This window comes from Zophobas morio, unplaced genomic scaffold (genome assembly GCF_036711695.1).
Source record: "Zophobas morio isolate AGI-343-1 ecotype UQ-CSIRO unplaced genomic scaffold, CSIRO_AGI_Zmor_V1 ptg000026l, whole genome shotgun sequence".
NCBI lineage: Eukaryota > Metazoa > Arthropoda > Insecta > Coleoptera > Tenebrionidae > Zophobas > Zophobas morio.
Genome location: NW_026972131.1, coordinates 16,636,632 through 16,662,620, shown reverse-complemented (window position 1 = coordinate 16,662,620; position 25,989 = coordinate 16,636,632). Strand labels below are relative to the sequence as shown.

The 25,989-nt window shown below is 37.2% G+C and overlaps 4 protein-coding genes across 10 annotated transcripts in view; 3 read left to right on the top strand and 1 right to left on the bottom strand.

Moving 5' to 3' along the window:
* Positions 1–4,909, top strand: part of LOC135136730 (uncharacterized protein) — a 39,623-nt gene extending 34,714 nt beyond the window's left edge. For 3 of the 5 annotated variants that reach the window (XM_064066172.1, XM_064066174.1, XM_064066173.1), the window contains exons 11-15: positions 294–530; positions 1,067–1,123; positions 1,946–2,644; positions 3,105–3,183; positions 3,239–4,909. In XM_064066172.1, the coding sequence (XP_063922242.1) occupies positions 294–530; positions 1,067–1,123; positions 1,946–2,644; positions 3,105–3,171 (1,060 nt within the window). In that variant the 3' untranslated portion in view covers positions 3,172–3,183; positions 3,239–4,909. The remainder of the gene's footprint in view (positions 1–293; positions 531–1,066; positions 1,124–1,945; positions 2,645–3,104; positions 3,184–3,238) is intronic. The other 2 variants (XM_064066175.1, XM_064066176.1) reach the window with 2 other exon arrangements.
* The window catches only part of LOC135136720 (5-hydroxytryptamine receptor-like), a 278,029-nt gene that overhangs the window by 204,235 nt on the left and 47,805 nt on the right, over positions 1–25,989 (bottom strand). Inside the window, exon 1 of one of the 2 annotated variants that reach the window (XM_064066164.1) lies at positions 17,749–17,902. The exons of the other annotated variant lie outside the window; for it this stretch is intronic. The gene's annotated coding sequence lies outside the window, so the exon portion shown is untranslated. Of the gene's footprint in view, positions 1–17,748; positions 17,903–25,989 lie in introns of those variants that run through there. 2 annotated transcript variants of the gene reach the window in all.
* Positions 4,987–7,201, top strand: LOC135136731 (uncharacterized). The gene is made up of 9 exons (XM_064066177.1): positions 4,987–5,123; positions 5,177–5,307; positions 5,361–5,637; positions 5,689–5,833; positions 5,883–6,025; positions 6,345–6,481; positions 6,536–6,761; positions 6,811–6,940; positions 6,993–7,201. Exons 1-9 carry the CDS (start codon positions 5,084–5,086, stop codon positions 7,117–7,119), a joined length of 1,356 nt encoding a protein of 451 aa, XP_063922247.1. The 5' UTR covers positions 4,987–5,083; the 3' UTR covers positions 7,120–7,201.
* LOC135136717 (3',5'-cyclic-AMP phosphodiesterase, isoforms N/G) overlaps positions 11,110–25,989 on the top strand; it is a 126,627-nt gene continuing 111,747 nt past the window's right edge. The window contains exons 1-3 of one of the 2 annotated variants that reach the window (XM_064066148.1): positions 11,110–11,327; positions 15,964–16,124; positions 16,233–16,356. In XM_064066148.1, the coding sequence (XP_063922218.1) occupies positions 15,983–16,124; positions 16,233–16,356 (266 nt within the window). In that variant the 5' untranslated portion in view covers positions 11,110–11,327; positions 15,964–15,982. Of the gene's footprint in view, positions 11,328–15,963; positions 16,125–16,232; positions 16,357–21,825; positions 22,002–23,982; positions 24,307–25,989 lie in introns of those variants that run through there. The other variant, XM_064066149.1, reaches the window with a different exon arrangement.

Genomic DNA, 25,989 nt, shown 5'->3' with positions numbered 1-25,989 from the left:
CATATAAAACCTCACCCCTTTCAACGCGTCCGCGGGACTTCCGTGCGAAAGTTTAATCGTGACGTCTTTTATATTCCAGCTCCTAAAAACTAATTTATGAACATCCATTTCCTGCGACTCAAAATAATCATCGTGTTTGCTGCGTTCGTTTTCCCGAAAACCATTTCCACTGAAATCAGACCAAATAAACAACCTACCGATATTTATAAATCAGTCCAAATAAACCCCGAGCCATCCGTGTACGAATCCAGTATACAAAACGCCATGCATCTATCCGAAAGTTTGTTTTGCAGCTTCTTCGGGTTCGGCCAAACGAAAAAGAAAACGTCAACGAGCAGTGCACCTAACCAGCAGCTGCTCCAGCAACAGCCTTCGCAGGGAGCCACAGTCACGTGCGGCGCATTATCCAAACGCAGAGGCAGCGACCGAAGCCTGTCCGGCTCGGCGCACGAGCTAGCAGTTTCTGGTGTGAAAGACTCGAAGGTGCCGCATTCGCATTCGCAGAGCAACCTGAGCGACATTCCGTACAGGTAACCAAGACACTCTGAACTAACAAAATTATCATCTCAGCGGTGATCAGTGATCAGTGCCCAAGGCTGCACGGCGCATGGCTTTCATGGCGCTCAGTGTACCCACATGTGTTACTGTTAGGGCACACTATGTCGAAGCCGCTCTGGCGAACCCACATCCGGGACGAGCAACGGCTCGTTTTTGAGACACGTTGGGGATTTGCCGAGGAAGACTTCAGGCCGATCGTTTGTTTTTTAATTATTTTTCTTTGTCGCGTCTGTAGGAAGAAACGTATTCGATTGCAATTCGAGTATTTTTACTGCAATGTTTAATTGAATCACTAAGAATAAGATGGTGCACGTTTTCTTTTTTTTCTCTTTTTTGATAAAGTACCTATATACCTGACATTTTATGAACGACCGCGTTCGATGAAGATGACAAATCTCAGATCTCGGCCCAGTCGGCAAATTTCGAATATGTACGTCTCATGGGTGGGCCTAGTAGTGCTGCAATGTTAATTTAGATGTAGTTAGTGGACCTCATGCTTCACTTGCAGGGGCGATTTGGCGTGCCTTCCGAAAACCAGTCCAATAGCAGCACCGGTTACCAGTCCGTAAGTCCGCTCGTCGTATGCTAAAAACAGTATTCTATTAACTTATGGTTGTTATCATTGGATTTTGCTGTGTTGATGTAACATCGGTGTCGATCAATGTGGCTTCCCAAACTTGCTGCCTATAGCTTCCGAACAGAGCAACTCTATCAACTATTACACTTGTCTGGGCCTTACAACTCTTCTCTTTACATCCTTCACAAATTACTCTTCTCAGTTTCGAGCGGGCCGAAGGGCTTAGTCCGTCTCAAATGTGCCAACGTTTGTACGCAAAAATTTCCAAGGCACGTTTCAGTCTGACTGTCACTTCCGCTCGTTTCCTATGGATAGTTTCTAATGAGAAAGAAGGAGATAATTAGTTGCATCTGAAATGGTAACGGTACTCTTCTAGGGTAAAAGAACGAGTTTGTTGAGTGCGTCCAGTTCGATGTTGCATGTTGAACCAGAAAGGTAGATCAAATCGGGATTTTTCTGAATGTATCGTAGAACGACGGCGCTCGGCCGTCTGTCGGCCAGAAGCCCAGATTTGCACCCGTTTTATGTTCCTCGCTCGTGGTTGCTTAACCGAAAGTCTTTAATCTCAAGTAACTATTTACATATCCGCTCTCTTTTTTATTAAGTTGTAACGCAACATTCGGAACTACCCGATTTGATCCGCCCCCGTCAGTGTTGTCCCGATCGTCCCCTCACCATTAAGATTTAAGTGTTGCACCAGTATATTCTTGAGGCGATTGGTGGTATTCACGCGAGAACCGACCTCGATTTGTACATTTCTCGCTCCTTCTGACAGTTCGACGCACTTTTCTAACTGTACTTTTCAATCAGAGTGAAGAAACCCAGTATCGCCATCGTGGCCGGAGCATCCACGTCAGAAGAAGTGTGTCCTTGGGAGAGCGGTAATGAACCACGTTCTCGCAAGAACTCCGCTCAGCTCGATTCCGGAAGTTCCTCTTCCGATATAAGCGTGGCCGTGGCGGAGGTCTCCGAGAGGGTCCAGAGGGTTTGTACTTTGACACAGCAGCACACCGTCGACGGCAGCAGAAAGCTATCCACCTCCACCATGGACCCCCCTCGGAGAGCGTCCGTTTCCGTGCCAATTACTCATTCGACAACCACCGGAGACTCCTCCAAGCGGAAGGTGTCTTCTTTCGAAGACAATAGTTCCGCCGCTACAAGCACGTCGTCATCGGTGTTCGTAATTCCTAGTGACACAGACAATAAAGCAGAGGAATGCACTAGTACTAGTAAAACTGTTGTTAAGAACCACGGTCTAGCTAAGGCTTGTTCAGTGACAGGAGCGAATGCCCCTATTATCAGTGTCAGTTCGGTGGCTGATGATTTGCCGGTCGACAGTAAGGTAGAAGAGGAAGCTGAAGCGACTTGCAGCCAACAAGAACCGCTGGCGCCACTAGCTGAACCAGACAGCGAATCTCCGGCCAGCGAACTTCCTCCTTCTGAGCCCATCACGGAAGTCGAGGTCGACACGGAAGCCAAGAGTAACGATGTCTGTCCTTGGGAAGACGAGTAAGTTGTAGAGGTCTCACCCAAAGACGCGGTTTTCGTGAAGAGTAAGGCAAACACCCGAGACGTTAGTTAGCCATCATTTGAAAATTCGCGCAAGGACCCTTTACTACACAAAATTGACGCCGTCGAGTCGGCGAGATCTGTTATTATAGCACCCACCTTTTTATGCTTTTCTTTTATTGTTTCTTCGTTTCGATGTATTCAGTAAGTGATTAAATTTCAAAAATCGATCGATACCTTAATAATTTTGATTAACGTATCGACGATCTTCTCGTAATCGGGCTCTTCCAAAATACATAAGAAACATGTTCTTCTATTTACTTATTTCTGTATACGCGATAAACTCCCACGAAAAAACGATGGCGGCGTTAAAGCTAGTTCGTAGGAGATGACTGTTTGTTTATCCTGTCTGGTATCCAGAGTGTTTTCCTTATAATATCCACGAGAATCGCCTTTCCAGCAACCCCGTTCAAGCCAAGACCTGTTCTATCACTGCATCAGCACAACGCACTTTAAATCCACCTTGAATAGAATAGGGGGTAGGCACTTGAAACCTGTTTATATTAAAATAAAAATAATATGTCTGATCCGCAGGGAAACGTGTAAAGTGGACACGCCCTTCGTCAAGACTTATGCTACTCTAGGCTACCTTTAATGTCTTCGATTGGAAAATGTGCAGCCTCTATCAAGAAATTATACGTGACGTTTGCTCACAATTCACTTTATTTGTTTGCTTAAATAATTGCGATACAATATAAATGACTCTCTTCGTAAAATTAAACCTTTCCCAAGAAAAAAAAAAAAATTTGAAATAGCGAAAGATGGAGCAAATGTAAAACTTTCATTGCATAAAATAATACCTGTCTAATCTAGAAGACTAATTGCTACAAAAACGAACTCTAAATGACTTTCTTTACTGAAACTATAAACTAGCCTTCCGACGAAACGTTGCATCAATCAAAATATTTACAGTAAGAGAAGGTAACTAGAAACCTCTAAACCGAGAAAGTTAATTCTGATGGAAGGCTCGTCAAAAACTGTTACAGTAAAACATCGCGAACACAGTTCTAACCTGCATCTAATAAACACATTATCTCCCGTCAGTGTTCGAGGTTTTGTTACATACTCAGTTGATCTCACAATCTGTCAAATCGATCCATTCTGTATACCGGGTTAAATCAGGGTATAACGGAACGATAACAATGTCGGCATTAGCAATAGACTTTCTTGAGCCCTTAGTCATTGTCTGGTGTTGACACCTTCACGTTCCGCCATCCCCTACAAAAGTCAGAAACCAAAGCTGATTTGTCTATTACGGTACACTTTCTATATATACTCATGCAAGAGTACTACTATGTTGTATTATATTTGTACTAATATACGTAGATGTTGAAGCAGAAAAAGAAACAAAAACGGATTGTTGATTACGGTGCAGTTTTCAACTCAATCCACATAAAAATTGATGTTACTGATCACCTTCATAAGTACTTAAGCACAATATTCTCTTAATGTCGTATCGTTGTATTAGATGTTAGTGCATTTAATTATGTGTATTGTAGAATAGAGATATATTAATGTTGTTTTCAGTGGTGTTTCTGACTGAAGCAATTCTCAAAAAGTCAACGACCTGCGAACACTGTCAACAATACTTTCGTCGAATGCGACTTTCGCTAGAATTAACTTTTTCGAAAATAGATTTTTAGGAGACGATCTTATATTTTGGTCTCCGACTTTTGAAAATTTTCAAATTTTTCATAACCGTGAGCAAATATTTGTGAGTTATACCATAAATGTTCCCGGGCCATTTTGATAATAAATTTTGGCCTATATACGTATTTGTTGTTTACATAACGTAGGTTGACTGTTATTGCTTGAGAAAAAAATGTTAAAAAAAATCAGATGGCCTCATTCATAGAATATCAGTGATGTATATATATATAACCCTTCGCTTAGACCGGGGTTTCAATTATGGAATACTCAATTAAACTTAACCTAATATACCACATGCAATGTTACTTATTGAAGCTATTTTTATGATAAATGTTTTTGTCTCTTTAGAGTATTGTGGTAAGCGTCAAAATATATATGCTGCCGACAGCGAGAAAGTTAGTGATGTATATAGTTTTATAATAATAGCCATGATAACGTATTATTAAAATGTTATCTACTTAATGTACTAAAAAACATTTTATTTCTAGAAATTGTTGATAGGCAATGTTATAAAATTACCGTAGATTAATGAAGTAAAAGGAAAATGTGATTTAATCTTGCTAGTTTTATTTAATCAACACGCCTCCCATAGTTCCCTTTTTGTTATTTACGAGTCGAGAGTTCGTAACCTTTTGATTAACCGAGTCAAAGTTTACGAGGCATCATCTTTAACTTTATACCAAGTCAGTCAGTGCAACTCGAGCCAGTGCCGAAACGGTAGCGATCACCATGAAGACGTTAGCCTTCGTTGCATTTCTTTCGATCTCTCGTAAGTTTCCCGAACGAAAATTACAAACCACTAATAACACGTCAAACTGACAGACCTCGTCGTCTCCGGAGAACTTCTTGATTTAGAAAATCTCGAGATTCCGAGCGTCGACCTGGACGATTTTGCTGCCATCAAAGAGCGATGCGACAAAACGGGAGGCCTAGGAACGTACGATAAACTTAAAGTACATAATTGGAAGCTAACAAACACTTTTGTATGTCGTCTGATGTGTTGTAGGCGTCTAAAGAATCCCTTCGGACGTGCATCACTCAATTTGCCAACGTAACGGCCGTAAGGGAAGAAGTCGAAGAGGCCAAAAAAACCGGCTCCATGGACGAAGTTTTCGGCAAATATTGCAACAAACGACCAAAATTGGCCTCGTGCGTGCAAGATTTTACCGACAAGCTTCGACCTTGCCTCAATTCCGACGAGAACAAAGCTTTAAATACCACTTTAAACGTTCTTAAACAACTAGGAGACTTTGTTTGTTATAGAGACGGAGACAGGATTGCTCGTTAGTCAATTACACTCGTATGAACAAAAAAACTTAAAAGTCAGTTTTCAGTGTTTATAGCCGAAGGGGGTGTCGAATGTATCCAGAGCCATATAGAAGGAATAAAAAGCTGTGTCAATTCAACGTTCAAGGTAGAACCGACTACTATTAATACAAACTCCTTGCCTACTTTCGTGATGGATAAGAAAAAATGCGAGTAAGTTAATGCCCGATCGGATGTTTAGCAATTCCATACTTGTGAGTAGTGATTTAGGTAAGCTTCAGAACTGTGTAGTCGAAGAATTGGAAAAATGTCAAGAAAGTACTCCGGCGAACATCGTGGATGCACTTTTTAAATTCGTGAAGCGATCCGCATGTCCCAAGAAAAAGCGGAGTGTGGGTATCTACCGTAAGTTCTAGATTTCGTCTTGGCGAACTCGAAAACATATATATATATATCGAGTCGGATGTGATTTTAAAGGCTTGGTTGCCAGTTTCGAAATGTGAATATCATATTATACTCTCGCCATGTTCGGAAGTTAGAACTGATAACGCTGATAATATCCATGTATCCACTTAGAACACTTACGGCGTAAATAAATTCACGTAACAGAACTGACAATTGAAGCTGAAAAATTGCAGCCAACTAAAACTCCGTTTTTATTCAATAATATCAACCACAGTGTGCCTGTGTTTACGGCATTCAATGTTTCTGTTATACTTTGTAGACAACATAGTTAAAAGAAATGCAGCTCTAATTAACAGTTTCTACGACTCAACTCCTGCTCTTAAAACGAATTTTCTTAAGGCCTTCAAAACAAAATGTTCCGAAAACGTTCCCGATGGAGGATATGAAGCTTTCACTGTAAATACTTGGTTAATTTTTTTTCTGGCGTGTAATTAAATTCTCTTTTTATAGTTAAATCTTGAGAGCGCAACACACTGTATCCGAAACAAAACAAGAGACGAACCTATTTTTGTCACGCCAGCGATCGACTTCAAAGCAAACGTGAACAGATGCGTTTGGAACCTAATTGAGAAAACGCAAGCATGTTTGCCGGAGAATGAAAAGTACTGGCCAAAATTCTACTTAGATATCATTCAAAATCTAATCGACTTTCTTTACGACAACAAAGACATTTTGCGTAAGTGAACATATAAGACTCAGAGGGAGATAACTCATTGTTGTTGCAGTACATATTTCCACCAGAGCTGAACTTATGAATTGCTTCCAAAATTTTAAGCAGAATAATACCAAAAAAGAGGTAGCGAAATGTTTTGAGGTACCTGAAATTAATAGTTTGAGAAAAGATGTCGTCTGTTGGTTAGCCTGTGTTCGATACATTGGGGTAATTTATATATGTATGCATTTTTAGGAAACTAACGAATATAAAGGACTGTGTGTCAGACCAGGTACAAAAGAAATGCATTCGTGATGTTGCGATCAACAAGTTAACAAACGACTTCTTTAAAGCAATTATAAAACCATGTAAACACGTTTGAGATTGAACATCACGTAAAATTTAGAGATTAGTTTTATTGTTAAAATGTTATGAGATAGAGGTTAATAAAATGATGATATTTACGCTGTGTTTTTCTTCAACAGTGTTAAAAAATTGTTTTCATTTCTGCATGGCCCTTATTAAAAAAAGTCGGTTGAAACTACATGCCCGGATATTTGAATTTTTGTGAACATAAAATAAAAAATAAATGGGGACTCTTAAAAGAAGGATGCCGATCTGCACAAATCAAATGAGATTTACTCAACAAAATTTTGAAATAATTCGTTCATTTTGTGAAGGAAATGAATATACAAAATTTTCTTGATTGACATTTTACAAAGCCGTGAAACGTCTCGTCGAGGAAAAAGGTAAGTAAAAATCAAGATACACACTTAAATTTTGTTAAACAAAAGCGAAAACTAGACTGTGATAACAATATATACGTTCACATTTCCTGCTGGAAAATGCTTCTTAATAATATAATATAAAATATATAGATATTCAGAAGAACTACCAAATTAGTTTCCTTTGTGAATCTTTACGAAATCACCCGCCATCTTTACGCCAGTAGATACATTAACAAATATGAAGATATTTGTGCGTATATATGTTACAGCTAATATCCGAAATCCGTTATTATCAGGGCCGGCTTAACACGGTAAGCGAAAGATGCACCGCATCGGGGCGCCCGTGACAAGAGGCGGCGGGCGCCGCCTATGCTTTTGTATTAACTTAAAATATGATAACAGGAACAGACCAAGGTGTCCATCGAAAACTTTTCAGAAAAAGCTACATTTTAACATTCCACTATGGGGACTGGTTCACCAAAACAGGTCATTAAGAAGTCAGTTGGCACTTTCTGACTGTAATAATTGAAAAAGAGTGCACCTTTGGCTTGGGTAATTGGACCTTTAGATCAATACCGACAAAAATACCAGATTTATGATTGCATTAACCAGATGTTTTTCCTAACATTTGTCACATTTGTTTTTACCATAAATCTCCTTGCCGGTACACACTTAAAAAATTTATTTTCCAAGTCTCGTCGTCTGGTTGTGGTGGTTGTTCAACAGTTTTGTTATATTTTTCACTGTCCGATTCGTAATCGAATTTGGTTCTGTGTATCATCCCGTGGCTCTTTGTCATCACATTGAGGTAAGTCTAAATTAAAAATAACTTTGAAATCGTATCAATTTTACAATATTAAAAATTGAAAAATTTTTCTAATGTAAATATTTTTATACTTATACAAGAAGAGTTGTTGACCGCAGCTCCGCTTGCGTGGATTTCGCAATTAGGACAGATCATTTTTCGTCCCGTTAACTTCCCCCTCCCCAGTAATCCTGTCTAACTTAAAAACTCTCGGGATTCCTACACGAATCTTCATCCCCTACTTTGTTCCCGTAGGCGCGGAATTTCCAAAAATCCTTTCTCAGTGGGTGCTTATGGCACAAAAGGAGCCTACTGTCCAAATTTCATGTTTGTAGCTTCAGGCTATACGTTGATGAATCAGTCAGGACAAACACCTTTATATATTAACATTGATTCATCATAATTTTGTGTGTTTGTTAATTAAAAATATCTCTCTACAAAAATATCTGATGACAAAATTTTATTAGAGCTTATTTGAAAGCAGAAGTACACAGCAATAAAAGAGCGCAGATACCAGTATTTGAAACAATATTCAGTGCGCATGAGCACTACTTTCACAGAATCAGAGGCGTCGAGAACGAACTTCCTTGACTCTTCGGACCTGTTTTGTAGGTTCTTATACTAACGCGAGCAACGTGCAAACCCCAATAATAACACTAATGGTCCGCCACTGACTCGTCCATACTCTTCGCTCATTTTCGCGCTTCGCGCATTTATCCCTCCCACTCGATGTACTTCTGATTTCAAATAAGCTCTAGTTTTCTTTTTTTACAAACATTTTTTAGAGGGCGTTGAAAGTAAGTTGCATCGGAGCGCCTGGTCCTTTAGAGCCGGCCCTGGTTATTATGCATAATAACTAGACATTTTAGGAATTATGCGTAATAACTGAAATTTTGCATAATAACGGAAGCGTTTAGGTAATATTGATAATAACTAACAGAGGAACAGGAATTATGCATAATATTTTCAAAAAAGCTACCCACCCTGCCTCGCTTTCCCCTACATATCACATGTACACTTGATTAAAAAAAAAAAAAAACGGGACAAATTACAGTAACATAAACGTCATATTCCCATTGCTTTTCATTGATCTATGAGAACCGTATTTGCTCATTTTGTCTCATTTTTTGTAAAATCAGCTGGACATGTTAGGCAATATGCTTAATGACTAACGTTTCAGGTATTATGCATAATTCCTGTTCCTCTGTTAGTTATTATCAATATTACCTAAACGTTTCCGTTATTATGCATAATAACGTATTTCGGATATTAGCTGTAACATATATACATATATACATCACTGATATTTCAACTGAAAGTGTTCTAGAAATCTACTGAACATAACAACGTCGTCTAATTAATATTCCGATTTTGTCAAGACCGATTACACGATACCAAAATTAAAAAGCGAAAAGACAAATAAAGAAAAAAAAATTTGGCTTGACAAAATCAGTATGTAATAATAATTAGACGACGTTATTAGTTATTACGGTCAAAACAGCTCTCAAAAAACCGGTCGCTGCCCTCAGTGTCATTTAAAAAAATTACTATGTCATATTTTTGATATTTCAAGGTTACGGCACACACTATGAGCGAATCACAATCAAGATCATTTGATTACTTATCCATACGATTTAAATTTAACAGCTGTATCTACAGCGATTCCAATTAATAACCTATTGATTTTACTTTATCTAGTTTCATATAATTCTTCACGTACCGTTTTCAAAACTTAATTATGAAAAAAAAAAAAACTTTCACTTGTAGGTACATAAAGATTGCTATAATCATTGTTTAATTGAAAACGAAGATATAAATTTTACTAGCAGATAACAGCACACGCACTCATAACAAATATTGACACTTAACGTCATATTTCTCTAACTCTAAGATCTTTTCGACTGTCCATTTCCAAACGACTTAAAGGTGAAAATGATACGGCGATATAGTCTTAATGTTTTCTACTTTAAAAAACCTTTGCTGTCGCAGATCTAAATTTTTAACTTATTGGAGGGATTTTATTGCCAACTGTTAATTCCCCGAGAGGTATCGATTATATCCCATTGGAAGTATGTATTTCATAAGGGACATGAGAAGGGAATATGCTAGACAGATGTCAGAGGAAGTTCGCTTGTCGTAACCTGATTTTAATGATGAAATCAAGCAAGACATGATCTTAAAAATTGCAGAAATGGGTAATGGAGAAGGAAAAGATGATTAAGTCAACTCGTGAATGATTAAAAAAGATAAATAAAGACCAGAACGAATGACTGTCTTGCGAAAAGAGCGCTGTTTTTAATCATCTTTATCTGAGGAACAAGATACATATTTTAACACTTTGGGAATGTTTTTAGTTTGCGTATTTGCATAATATCGTTTGAGGAATGATTACTGGCAGGACTATAACAAATTTGTGTATTGCGAGGTACGCGAACTCCATCTGCGATAATAAAGTAGTAATGCTTTATCATTCGGTCAATCTTTCGTCTAATGCTCTTTTACATTTTTAGCCGTTTTACAAAATGAAATCCAGAAATACTCTGTTTCCATATACTACGGTAAATTGATTTTCTATCAGATGTTTTGATGTTCAAAACCAGTCCATAAAAGAAAACTTTTTCGATCGACTGTCTTTACCCAAATTAGACCTGATTTTTATCTTTTCGCGTCTTAATAATAAATAAGGGCGATATTTAGAATTTCCTCTCGCAATTTGTTGTTTTTTCGAAAACATTCATTTATCAACTCGCAACGCAAGCGCTAAACGTCCATCGCGGAAAACAAGTCGGGAAAGCATGTGGTCGAGTTAAATTCGCTTTGTCAGTTCGCGAACATGCACGAACGTTTCGAATAAAAAACGCAATTAGTTTATATTCGGAAATTATCGTTATTCCGTGTAATAAGTAATTATGACATTAGTGTTAATTCTTGAATAATTCGGTGCCGTTGGTGTATCTACTTTGTGAAGTGTGCTAAGTGCTGCGACATTCGAATTGGTGTTACGGGAGGTAGATATTTGTTACGCGATTTAGCAAACTTAGAAAATATTTCTGCCAGGTTTGTAACTTTTACAAGATAAGCGAAACTACAAGCAAACAAACTAATCCTGTTGTTGTCGAAGCGGCCTAGCATCCATTGTTTTCTTCGCAGTCGAAGATTAACAGTGTCGAATCGACGAAACGTCCAACTTGCCGATCAATTCAAAAAATCAACAATTCGGTGAAAATCGCGTCATCCGTCACGTGTCGTGACGCACAAAATCTTAAGAGATTAACTAAGAACAAGAGACCTTTTATTTTTCTTCTTACTTATACAGAAATCGCATTAATAATACATGGACGCGTAGCGTCTGATTGACAGGCAGAGATTCGATGCATTTTTGATGGTGTGGGATCGATTTGGTCTTAGATTTTTTTCGTCTCTTGATGTTTCAAGGTATCGCTTGACGTGTTTGTAATTATGACATGATGTTATAGAATATGCATCAGAGGGCCGTTGCTCTTACGACAAATTAATTAGCCTGTGTACTTTGTAAACACAATAAAGTTAAAAGCTTCTGCACTTGAAAGAGATGCGAGGATGCGATCGAATAAATCACGGCTATTTTTAAATTTCGATTCGCGCTATTGAATCGATTTTTGATAGGCTGCCGGATTGTACTGTAGACAGCAAAATTTTCCAGCTTTGGTGGATTTTACAAAATGTTGACGTTTTATTATTACTTGAAAAATTCTTCAAATTAACAATAAAGGAATTTTTATCGTAAGAACGGTCTAAATCAAATAATTATGTATTAGTTTGATGTGTGGCTGATCAATTTAAAAATAATTTTTGAAAATATTAGGTTTGTTTGAAAGTTCGCAAAAAATCACAATATTTTGTGGATGCTGTAAAAAAGTAGGGAATTTTTCACTCAGCTTTTCACTGCAATACAACAGCGCATAAGGTGAGTACTTATTTCATCATTTGTGCAAGAAAGTCATCAACCTTAGGATCGAATGAATGAATAAATAAATTTTATTTGATTTTATTGTCTGTAAAAAAATGCCGTTAAAGGTCTCGATGCGAGCCTTCGTTTCCGGAATTGAATTAAATCGTAAAATTTTGAAGTCAAAAGTTAAATATTTCTAAGAAAAAACAAATACCTACATGTACATTCCTTTACTGTAAAAAATTGTTAAACATTCCGCATAATAAAGTACATCATAACAAACGTTGATTTAAAATTAATGTGTAATACATTTGCATAAACACTTTTTTATAACTATGTACTTTGACAACACTTCGTTAATACTATATCAAAAATTTGATAAATTTTAGTCATAACTAACAGCACAAAAAATCAAAGTAAACAAAAAATGAAAAGAGCTTATTATGAAGTCTCTGAAAAAAACTATCAAATCCGATAACCTAAACTAATTTTTTAAAACAATCCGTCTCGTAAGTTAAACATAAGAGATGGATTATCAAACTGCAGCAAAGAACTTGTCGAAATATTATGCATGAAGTGAGATTATTCAAGGTTATAATTTTGTCCAAGTTATATCGAAAAAAATAATATATATTCGATAAATAATAATTGAACTGTAAAATGATAATAAATGAGAGTCTTTGTTGTGCGTCCTCTGTCTCTCATCAAGCCCTCCAAAATCCCTTCTCTCTCCTCCATCAAGCCTCTTTCTCCCCCCACCCATAAAAATGAATTAATGAAGGGAACATTGACGAAATTCCGCCCACGATATTCGATACTCTCGAACTAAAATCCCCACTAGTTGCCACGAATTCCGAACTTATTTAATAAAGTCAATTTGCATCGACAAGAATCCCGCTCGAGATATAATAATTGGGTCTGATCGAGAAAATGAATATTTCAAGAGACGTCCGTCCTCAATTCGTTCACGAAAGTAATTCACTTTTCGTGTTGGTCAACCCATAAGTCAAAATTCAAACAAATGTTGACAAAGATGAGGTTTCTATTTCTTGGTCAAAGAACACATAAATTGATTGGAATAATAAGAACGCCGCCCCCGGACGACCGAGAGGGAAAAAGATATTTGAGGAATTCTCGCCCTCGGGGAAACACAAGAGAAGATTCAGTCTGGAAATTTCGAGAATTTCTTGTCCATTTTAATTATGAATCATTTTGGTAATAAGATTGTTGTTCATTTATCTACTGATTGGGGTATTTAAACACAATGATAGTGAGGATTATCGGATTCCTGTATGTTATTGATTTTTTCTTAAACTGTTATTTTCGGATCGTCCATAACTGAAAAAGAATATTGTTTTCGGTATTGTATGTCAAACGGGGAATGCATACATTACAGTAGGTGTGTTCCTCGTTATTTAGGTCAGAGCTAAATGTTATTTTTCGTTATTTTTTTTGTTCACCTTCTTATCTCATCGTTCGGTCAAATTACTGAACTCATCCTTTCTGCCATATTTATACGCAGACAAATGTTTCAAAACGCTAACCATCTCCACCGGTCGTAAAATTTAAACAGAAGGAGTATCGAAATCGTCAAATCCTCATCGTCATCTTCATACGCGTCTCAAATTTCTCCTTTTAATGCAACGAAGTTCATTCATTCGAAAATCGGAATATCGGCGAACGTCTGCTGCGTGCATGTTCGGTTACCGTAGAAACCATCAGGTGCGTAGGATGAAAAAAACCAGAAACGTGCCATCTTCTTATCTAGCATTATTTGAAGCATAGTCGCGCATAAAATCGGACCAGATCGAATCGTTTATTTTCTATTTATAAAATATCGTCTAAAGCAACTCAATTAAACGGTTGCATGTTGATTTTTTATTGGCGGCAACTTAACAGAAGCATTCCGTATAAACCACCCCCGCTGACGTATCAATTGACTCGTGAAATCCTTTTCTGCTTTTCTCTGTTATTTATTAACGATTCCCACAGCTCGGACCATTGTTGTCGAAGTAAAGTCAATCTCGAACGTTTCCGACTGCTGGGGGAAAAACACCTGTTATGTCCTTCTGTCAAACCGATATTAACGGAGTAATTGATTTATCGGCAGAAGGCCTTTGACAAGTAGATTACGTTCCTTCGGACACAAGACGCCCTCGATTTGTGCCACCGTTTGTAGAAGGAACTCAATCAGGACAAGATTTCTCTAGATTTTAATTAAAAACCGTACAAAGGGAACCTTGACAGGTGTAAGCAAGCATTTTTTCCAGCGATGAATGTTCCAGCAAAAGCGTTCGCTATTAAAAAGTTAATATAAATGTACATATTAATAATATCACCGAGAACGTCAAAAATAACCGTCGGACTTGAAAATGAATGAATGAATGACAGAATGTTGAAAGAATATTTTCTGCATGGACGACAGTATGACAAATTAAAAAAAATATATTTTCAGTTATTTAAACACAACTTCCTCGCCCCTGAAATGCAATCAAACAAATCTAGTTTCCCAAATAGAATTACCAAAGTTGATTTTTATTTTTTAGTCCGTTTTCCAAAATAAAATTTTGTGATGTCATCGAATTTATAGCAAGGACATATATATCAATTTGTAATACTAATAACAACAGTTCAATAATGTATTCCCAAAATTTCGATAAATGAAGTCAGTCGTTTTTTAACTTAATCAGTAATAACAATCAATAAAATAAGTTGCTCATTAATTTTTTTTATTGTCCTCTGTAAGCAATTAAATTATAACATGTTGTCATAAAATTGTGATTTTTTTTTCAAAAAATCTGGTTGTCAAAGATCAATAAATACACCTGCATATATATAAGTATGTTTTATTTATTTATTTATTTATTTATTTATTTATTTATTTATTTATTTATTTATTTATTTTTTAATTAATTAATTAATTAATTTATATGTATAAAATTTAAATAGGATTTAAAGATGATGTCATCAAATTATTGGTGGGAATAATCGGACAAGTTTCGAATAGAATTTTACCTGCACGATATTACTTTAAAATGCAATAATACAATATTTCACAGACGATAGAATGATGGAAACGGGATATCTACTTTTTTATACTCTAGGGTTATGAAACGTTGAGAAATGGACTCTACGTGCTTTCCGAGTTAAAGAAGCAACAAACGCTGAAATGTATCGGATCCTGTTCATTTCAGTTAGGTACTGTCGTCACTAGACGGCCATGCCACTTAAATTGAGATACATACACTTTATTTAATTTAATAGGTGTTTTAACGTATGACGCATATCTTTCGTTTGAGAAAAATATAGGGTTTGGTCCTCGACAAGGACCAATCATTATGCTATTTAAACAAAAAATAAACGTAAGTACTGTCCGAAATAAATAAAACGTACCTATTGTAAAATTGTTTCATGACTTACTAAGAAGTTAAAAAGTATAAAAAAAATATTGAGTATTCGAACTTTCAAGTCGCACACTGCAGTCTTTGAATCTTCTCTAATTTTATAAATAACAACTTGTTCCTATTTTTATAGGCCCAATTTTCCCCACCAATCCCGGCATTTCCAACCGGAATCGGAACTGCTCTTCCCTTCCCCGCCTCTAAGTATTCATCCTTCACTCATCTCCAGTTCCCTTCGACTCAAATTAACAAACCGAATATCAATAAAGTTAGAAAAAGAAAATTCTTGCGATTCTTGACAAGATTAAAACCGCCACTCATCATCTCCAGATTAATAAAATTTCCCTTTTTATTGTTCCAGACCGCGCCGTGTCGTCAAAATGAAAGGCACTTCGATCAAATTCAAAGTAACTCGCGAAGAGACGCATTCAATATCTGTGCCAGCCACTTCCGGCGCTTCTTCCGGCGAATTGTTGACGCCTCATCTGTTAGCGCCTCGGAATTCCTTGTCGTCTGTGAACGGTAAGTAAAAAAGCGAAAACGCTACTCGAGTCTGAAATTACAGAGTTCCGTTTAGCGGAGTCGCAAACCGACAGGAACTCTACTATAGGTTTCTGTTTTACGTTGTAGAATGTTCTACAAGAAGAAGGCGCCCCATTACGTTGAAAATTATGCCTAGGTTAAGCATGAGTCTTCCTGCAAGAAGCACTTCAGCACCTGCCTCCACGACAGAAACCGAATGGCCAGCAGTGAGGTAGGAAGAAAAATTCAAACGAGTATTGAATCATTGATTTTTAGTTCTGGTTAAAGTAGCTAGTGGTACATAGGGGGCGCGGAGAACGTTTGCAAGCCCAATTAATAGTATATTAAGTATTAAGAACGGTAAGGGGTGTTTACTGGTCGAAGACAAAAGTTTGGAGACGGAGCGAAGCGAGACCAGTAAACCCCCTTAACGTTCGTGATGCTTATACTATTTTTTGTACGACCATCAAAAGATTTGCGTCTTTTTATCAAATTCATAAATTGAAAGAATTTATATCAAACATCAACGAGGTCTTTTTTTTTAATTTAAAATTTGTTACTATGGTTTCGATTAATATAAACACCAAATTTAAAAATCAGTTTCCATTTTGACCGCTGTCGATTTAGATTTGATCTGGCTTGATTTCGAGTTAATTTTCTTTCCGCGACTATTAGTGAGTGATTTATTTGCTTAAAATATCAATCATGAGTGATTCTGAAAGCGAAAATATCGAAGTCGAACAAGCATGGAATTTAAAACAAAAAAAATCTTGAATGCGTGATTACTTACCTACCGTTCAGCTGAACAGTAAGTAATTTACTTACCGTTCGCCTCTTGGTTGTTAGTCGTAGCAACCCGTAAACTGAACTTACTGCTATGGAAACCTGTACTGTAAATGATCGAAAAAGCAATGGTCGTACAAAAAGTTATTTTTTTTATTTTCAAACGTCATATAACTGACACTTATATGACTCTCTTACCGGGGTTTAAGTGTCATTTCTATGACACCGTGTTTGAGCGGCGCATAAGTACTGCTTATACTCCGCCGGCGTATAAATAACACATTTATACTCCACCGGAGTATAAATATGTGAAAATCATAGTGGTTGTCAACCATAGTAACCATGGTAAGTGAAATCAAGGCAATTCCTTAATGAAGCAAGAAGCAAGATTAATCTTCTTTTGAAATGATTATTTCCTATCTTCTTGCTTCATTAAGGAATTGCGTTGATTTCACTTACCGTGGTTACTATATTTGACGACCACTATGATTCTCATATATTTATACTCCGGCGGTGTATAAATGTTGTATTTATACGCCGGCGGAGTATAAGTAGTACTTATACGCCGCTCAAACACGGTGTCATAGAAATGACACTTAAACCCCGGTAAGAGCGTCATATAAGTGTCAGTTATATGACGTTTGAAAATAAATATCTATTATTTATCTATAATACCAAGCGCCATTGACAGATTTCACTATTTTAAAAGCCCTGCGCTCATATTATGCGTAAATGATTTAGCATGAAATAATTTGTAGAACCAAATTCACAGAAAGAAAATGTTAAGGATGTTCCTTTGTACAAGTTTGTGGCATGCAATTTCTTACAGCTAACTGCTCACCGTGCTAGCACATATTTTCGTTCCGAAAAATTTGGTCTCGAGATGACCAGTCGAGTTTGAGCAAATTCCCTCTAACTTTCATTCAACAGTCGAAACAAAAACACATCTTAAGCGAGACCGATAAATATTTAAAAACTCAAAAACAACGAACTCTTTTTCAACATTTACAGGCGATTATTTTGTTCGTTACGTTTAGTTTAAAACCATAAATAAAAAAGAAAACACACGATAAAATGGTAGGTTTGCTTACACGGCGTGTCGCTTTGTCTAAATATTTATTAACTAAATTAGAACACAATTGTAGGCGGAATTCGCTATGTAAATGCTTTTCTTCATTGTCTTGTTTGGAATTGACATAGATGCGTTATTAATTAAAATTGAAATTATGTCAACATAATGTCACTTGGATCGATTTTATGGTGGCGATTTGTTGACAGAATGGCGGTGTGTGGAAACGTTGGAGATTGTGAAATCTGGCGGGATTAAAATTTAATAGAAGCGTAGAGATGTTCGACGAAGCGTTGGGGACTTCTTTCCAAAGTTGCTTAAGAGGATTATGTGCAAAAGGAACGCTAAATAGCTTTATCTGTTTTATGAAGAGATAATAGGATGTTCATTAAAACAGATTTCCTCGTTTGTATGCGAGCATATGTTGTTTTTGAACAGGAAAAAATTAGAATATCCGTTTGAGCAGACATTTGCACATAATGTCATGACGCCACCACATTCGATCAACCAGAAGTCGGGAAGGTAAACCGAGAACAAAAGTGAATGTCATTATGAAGTTGCCGAATCGATAGAACCGTAAACAGCGATACTAAGTGTGGTTAGTTGATTGTTTTAGATGATATCGTCACCCTTTACGCCAAAACTATTTATAGAGGTCGCTAAACAACAGGTCCGTGAGGAATCAAACATATATAACAGTATAACGCAACACCAAACGAGAACATAACACCGAAAAACTTCTCCTGCGACATACATCACATTTTAATTCAAAAAGGGTGTAACTTTTTAATCTCGAAACGCAACTCCGTGAACTTGAATTCTCGTTACGAACTCGTTGAAAAAAATGCAAGAAGTGTCTGAGTCATTTGCCGCCCCACTTTCCCAAATCCAATCAGAACTTTGTCGTCCTGTTCTAGTCCAGCCAGCTTCTTGTCCCATTGAAAGTGAATAGTTCGCGCTATCGACACTAGAACAAGGTCCTCAAACTTTTGCTTTACATAATTAGACGATAACCTTTCGATGGTCGCCCCTTTATTTATCGTCGTGTCTCCGGGCACAAAAGGGATCGATTCCTGTGTATTCGATGTTTGTACACCGTTTCGCGTTTCTCCTTTATTTTCGAGTGGTTGGCATACATAAGGAGCTCGCCTTTCGCAAATGAGTTGTTTAAACTCGAGCACAGTTATCGCGAGTTGCCTTTGAACTAAGCGTAAAACAATAAACACTCTTTGAAAAACGATCTCGTTTTTTATTTTGGGGGGAAAGCTGGAGGCTGCTTTTGGCGGCGTGGAAGAGTTCGATATGCAAATTCTAGCCCAATTAAATTCCGCCTTTATACACTTAATTATCCGCGTTGTTCCAATCAGGATTTTCTTTGAAGGGCTGCTAATTGGGTAGGTGGTAGTAATTAATCCGAGACGAATATATTCAGTCTTCTCACGTGGAGTATTGCCTTGATAACTTGCTCACAACATAGCAACATCTAAGAAGACAAGTTTTGCGAACATTCGTCTTAGCACCGGTTTTCTTTGTTTTATGTATTCTAATCTTTTTCTTTAATCGTAAGATCGAAGCGAGTTGCATAACCTTTGATAATTGAGGTCATGGAACGAGGAAAATGTGATTCGGCGGAATATGAAACGTAATTGGATATTTTTGTTTGAGTCGGTGTGGAATGGGTGGGGTTACCCACCTGTTGAACTACCTTCCAAAATTCTTACGTGCAATTGAAACTTTAGGGGATATTTAATGCGTCTGCATCGTTACTATCAATTTCGCTAAAAAGTTTGCAGAATTTTGAATATCTAAAGATTAATGACGTTTGAAAAGGAAGATTGATTTGTATAATCGATTCAGCAAAAAAAAAAAAAAAACTCCGTGGCGTAACTCAAAAAGCTCCAAACGTATACAAATGGTTAAAGGACAACTCTCGAACATAAACGAAACAAAACATTAAATGCAAAAATAATGAAAGTCAAACAGTAAACCCTCAGGCTACACTTGTTGATAGTGTACCTAAGCCTTTACAGGCGAGTTTTTTTTTTTAATGAAGATACTGTTATATTCTTTCAAACATATTCACTGACATTTTTTAATTGTCTGTGAGTTCGAGTGACTTCCGTAAGAATTCGTAAACACCAGTAATTCGTCACGTTTATTAGTCAAGTGTGACAAATGCAAGAGTAAAAGGGACCATAAAAGTTATAAATGCTTCAATCAAAATTTTTTACTGAACGACATTCAATCCCCTGCTCCGGCGAAGGACAAGCCCCAGTGTGTACACGTCTCTGCCGCTCTTTCAGAATAGTGTCTAAAATTCTTATAACAAATGTTATTTTCTTTTACACTTTAAGTTGACCTAAATTATTCCAATTTCAACCGAAAAATAATGTTAGTATACAGTTACTTTAAGTAGTTTATGGTTTCGGTTTTTTCATCCTCGTGCTGACATATTACGTGTTACTAGTGATATCTCAAACAGTAGGCCCATCACTGGTAGTCCTTGCTTCGTATTTTGATTGCACAAATTAAAAGTCGTTGTTTTATTCGTTATATTGAACAGTGCAATTTGTGTAATAAGCTCATTAGCCTATTAAACTTAATTAAACGGCAAGTATGAAGTCATGTACTTCAGTTTAATCAATATTTAATATGCGCTTTGCTCACTGCGATATAATAAACGGTAACGATGCTATCTCCAAAAAATTTTGTTAGAGAAATACATAGATAGATCCATAGAAAATCATCCATTTAATAATTATTATTCTGGTCGAATTTGATATATTCTAGTATTCGATTAATCCCTTGACATAATATAAAATTAAAGAGGTGTTCCAAATGTGTCACATATAGTTCTGTCAGAAACATCTAGCCTATTAACAAATTGATATCAGCACGCTGAAAAACATTAAACAGCCTGCAAGATACGTGATAAGATTTTTAAAATTGTTGAATCTCACCACAACGCGTAAATAAACTTGCACGAGGAGAACAAAGTTGAGCAAAGTAACTCAAGCAGAATATGTTTAAAAATGTATACCCTGAATTTCGGGTTAATAATAGAATGTCTAAAATTCTTACAGCAGACTATATTACGCACCGCGTGTCACTGCCTTGAAAATCCATTGATAAAAGTTCCACTATTTCAGACATTTTTTAAACGTATCCGACCTTCTATCGCCACTTAATTGAACGTACTTCAAGGCACGTCCCATTTCCTCCCCCATATTTCTAGCTCACGTCGAATCTACGCTTCCACTTTATCAAAGGGACAGCAATTGGAGCACCGAAAATATATAGATCCACAAACCCTCTCGTCCATATACTCACAATTCCGAAAGATCGTCAACTCTGCTCCTGTTGCACAAATTGTATAATCTCCACCAACTGAGATAGGTACGTTTATTTCGTCTACATAACGAAATGGCGCGATTTGAAACGCACTCCGGAGTCGTCCCACATCAGAATCTGTAATTTCAGATAGTTTCTCAAAATTCGATCGGGTTCCAAAGCCGGAAACTCCTCCGGCTTTCTGGCGCACCTGTTGTGTAATCTCCTCCAAAACAAACGAGTTCCCCGTGTTTACAGATCGTTAATGAATTACGGAAACGCCACGGACCTAGTCGTCGGCATCCTTGAGACGTCCACCCAGAGGCAAAAGCTCTCGTTGGCTCGAAATTTCCCCCGATTCGATCGTTTCGCGAAAAGGGAAATCAATTCGGGTGAATCACCCTGTGTTTCCTCCACGCGTCCGCAACGCAAGCGCAGCGCGCAAGCACGTGGCGGGTCGCCGCTTACCTGCCAGTCCACTTGTGCGTCCGCGTTAAGCGGAAGTCTGAAGCGGACTTTACACGAATCGCGAATTTATTATGAAGTCTTCGGCGCCGCTGGCGGAAATGCTGTTATGTGAGGTGTTGTGGTGAAAGTGGCGAAGACACCGGGGCATTAACATTGACTGGCAAAACTGGGGCAATTGTTGTTTGCTTTAGTTGTTTTCGGTGTAAACTTTCCAGTGCATTTATCAGGTAGATATCAGACGCATCGTATGTACGTTTACGGTGTCTTAAAAGCGAAATGAAGGAATTTACGACGCGTATTAGCTGCACTTTTAACAACAAATGCGGCTTTAAAAGCGAACTGCCATGCAATTATTACTGTATTAATTTCTCTCGCGGTTCGTGCATTCGTTTTACCGGCTTTGAATTTTCGGAAATCCGCTTTTGTTGTTGTTTAATAAAGCGAATATGAGGAGGGGGTAAATGTGGATGGCATGCCATTAATAACGTTGTTTTGGCAGAAAAAATTGTTGAAAGAGAATGAGAGAATGATCAACAATAGGAGGAAAATGCGACGAAGAATTTTTATCGGAGAGATAATTTGTTAACAGTTTTAAAATTACTCAACTTTCACGTTTCGGCTTGTTTTCGTTTTGTTACAGTGAGAGTTCATTTTGAATTATTGTCTTCGCTATTTTTCTGGTACCTATTTATTTTGCAAGTGAAGGGAGACATTTTTGTAAATCACGTAATAGACTTAAATGAAACTTAAGTTTTTATAAGTCATACAACTAAAAATATAAATTTGCGTAGGTTACGTTGTTACGTTTAATTCTGTTTAATTCAGAAATGTCTTAGTAATTATTCTGGATAGAACCTGTTGAGCATTGTTGTTGTTGTTACCTACATTCTGTATTGTAAGTAAAAATAGCAGTTTGTATAATGGCAGATTGGTTGAGTAAATGAGAAAAGTAAAGTTTCGAACGGTGTATTCGAAAAACTGTTGCTCCACAAGCGAGTTCCGCAGAAGATTTTTTTTTATTTTGCAGATTGATATGCATTGTGGCACATCATGTATAATACAAGATTTCCACTCCAAGTTTATAAAATGTATTATGTTTACATTAATTAATTTAACTCTATGAGTTGTAAAAATTTGCCTTATTTTTATCTTTACGCAAAGATAATTTTCCAAATAAAACAGCACGAAAAGAGGGCATAATAAATGTAATAGAAAGTCTTACCTCCTCATGTAAATTTCCTCCGTTTTAGCTGAGCAAGTAGCTTAGCACTAATTTCATAATAAAGAAAATACCCCGAGGAAAATTGTTTCTTTTTGTGTTTCTTTTAATTGAATTCTTTCTCTTCAAAGACTTTCTTTTTTGTTTTCAATTATGATAAAAAAAAATTGCATCAGGTGTGCGACTACATTTAGAACTTAAGTTGCAAATTGTGGTAAATTTGGATGCAAGGCAACAGTACGTCTCAGAAAGTCTCTTTCTAATAAAACTCGTCAAACATGCAGAAACGTTCCGACGTTAATCCCCCGCCTGATTCCTGAATCGTCACAAAAATACAAGGAGCAGAAACGTACATTTCAGCTTTAATATTCTCAACAATACAACAGAAAACTTCCAGGCTTCAGAGTCGCACTCCTCCCAAGGTTTTCTCATTAACTTTCACATTATGGTCGCAAATTCACGAAACCTCTCACATTCGCCATCACCGGATAAAAAGCCAATTAAGGCCTATAAAAATCTAAAAAGCACCCACTGAATAATATCAAAGCGTAAACCGAATAATCGCTACAAATCCATCCTTCGTTCTACTTCCAAGCAGTCTTTTTCCGCCTGTCTAGTCCTTCAAATTTTCAATTCTACTTAATTATAATTTTTCGAGCGAAATCTGACTGAGGTCAAAGTAATACACAAACATACATCAATAAACGGGATCTGCAAAGATTCGTCCAAATGACCAATAATTTTTTAAGTAAATTTATTAAATAATTCTTTGTGGTCCCAATGGTGACGATTTGTGTAATATTACAATTTGTTATCACTTCAGTCGGACGCCCCAAATTTCGCTTTCAAAGATTACCGAAGCCTTTTTCGCCCCTCAAAAACAGCCCGTTATTAAATTCATCGATCGGTCCATCCCTCTCTGAAATCCGTTGCGCTAATTGGAAATGTGATTACCCTCACCGGCTGTTAATTACAATAATCGAATATAGAGTCTTTTACGACCGCACCGAATCGATCGGGGAAGTACCCGGGGGAAGGATAAATGCACTAGAAAGCGTTGAGGGAAGGAAAATGTCATCCGCTGCAATCGAAGTCCAACGCGAAATCGCTGCCAGGCTGGAGAAAGATGGGAAATTATGTGCAAAAGGACATCGCTCGGCTTCGGAGCAAGGGCCTCATCCGGGGTACCACCTGTGGGGCACGAAGAGGTCGAGGAAGAGGACATCGGCGCCACAAATGGGGGCGCAGCCGAGGACGGCGCTTATTTTGAGATCGAGAAGGTCGTGGCCGGTGGCTCCTGTAGCGTCTAGCAGGTGGGTGAAAAGAAAACGTGGAAATGTTATTACCGTTCTGCCGACGTCATTTTAACGAATGTAATAAGTATTATTTTATTATTTTTCAAAAAAACTATTTCGTTTTTTTTTTTTTTCATTATTATTGTAAGTAAGATATAATGCTTCTTGCGTATTACCAAAAAATATTAAACAATTCTAGTGCTTTAGAAAAATTTAAAAGTTTATCACAGGCAAACAGTCTAGACACATCATCAACAGTGCTAGAGCCCGATTTTAGCGATAAATTTTGTTTATTTACCTAAAATAATGTTAACCTATTTACATTTAGCGCTGTTAAATAATTTGCGCGGAGCTAATGAGAGTTATTACCACTTGCATTAGGTAAACCATAATGAACGATATCGTGAAAACAACAAGTATGTGAGGGGTAAAGCTCCAAAAACATATTTGTCACTGCGCAATCGCCCTCACAGTTTATGAAATTTTTGTTCTCATTGTACAAGGGATAAGCGATTTCGGGCGAATGTGTTCGTTGTGTTTACAAGTAATGGCTAAAAAAATATTTTATGGAGTATAAATAGCAAATTGTTTATTTAACATCACCATGTTAACTACTACATAAGCTTTGGCTCTCTCATATAATGAATTCTGATTTGTAAAATGTTCTGTGAAGTTTCATTGTTTCGCAATCTGCTTTAATAACCAAAATCAGATGTTATACAGAGTATTCGTATATGTTTGCAAGCCACGTGACCAAATGAAGAAAGCACCGCTTCCGAACAAAGCATCAAAAACTGTTTAGCAATTAAATAACAGTGGGTGTGGCATACATTGAAATTTAGTTATTAGTCAACCCCACAAATTCATTTATTAGAAGGAAGTAAATACTGATCACGTGGGAGGCTTACGCAATTTACACCTTAATTTACAGAAACCTCTATTACCCTTCTCAGAACACATTATGCTTCTCCCCATATTAACTTAACCTCACTTCGAACAACCGATCCATAAAGACACACAAAAGCCCTTTTAATACGGAAACTTATCAAAGCGTCTGCAGGAATGGAAATGTAGATTTTCAATCAGCCGAGATCAAACGTACCAACTCGACCAAACGAGATTAATTATAACCCTCAATACAACCAGAGTCTGAATTTCGTCGAATAATAACCCCGTCTTGTGCGGTCAGTTTTTGAAAAAAAAGCTACGTCATTGTTATCGCATGAAAACATCTCTAATGACATTTTTTTGTTCGTGTCGAGGAAATTCAAATATGATATTATCGGCGACGAAAAATTTTTATCAGAAAACAAATCCTCAGGTTTCGGGAGGGGAAGCTGATTAACATTTTCCTGTCATATTCAGGGAAATCCACGTTTCCATCTTGATGATGTTTCAGACGCGTTATATATTATAGCCGCGGGCGGTTGAGAGGAGCAACAAAGAAAAGTCGCTGATGCGTTGGGAATAGACCTGTTGAGTTTTTCCAAGGCGTGAATAATTGAAATGTGATCGATGGCAGAGAGTGTATGTGAAACGGGGCTTTTCGAAATGACCTAAACATTTACTATTGTCGTTAGTTAAAGAACAAAAGTATCGTATACGGCCAAGCGACAATTTGATACCGAGGGTCTGATAAAGGAAAATCAAAATAAAAACTGACAATCATGTTAGTCTGTCAGCAAAGAAAACATCATGCGA

Coding starts and splice junctions, on each gene's coding strand:
- LOC135136731 (XM_064066177.1), top strand. CDS start 5,084: ATGAAGACGTTAGCCTTCGTTGCATTTCTTTCGATCTCTC. Junction 5,308..5,360: donor GAACGTACGATAAACTTAAA/GTACATAATTGG, acceptor GATGTGTTGTAG/GCGTCTAAAGAATCCCTTCG. Junction 5,638..5,688: donor AGACGGAGACAGGATTGCTC/GTTAGTCAATTA, acceptor GTCAGTTTTCAG/TGTTTATAGCCGAAGGGGGT.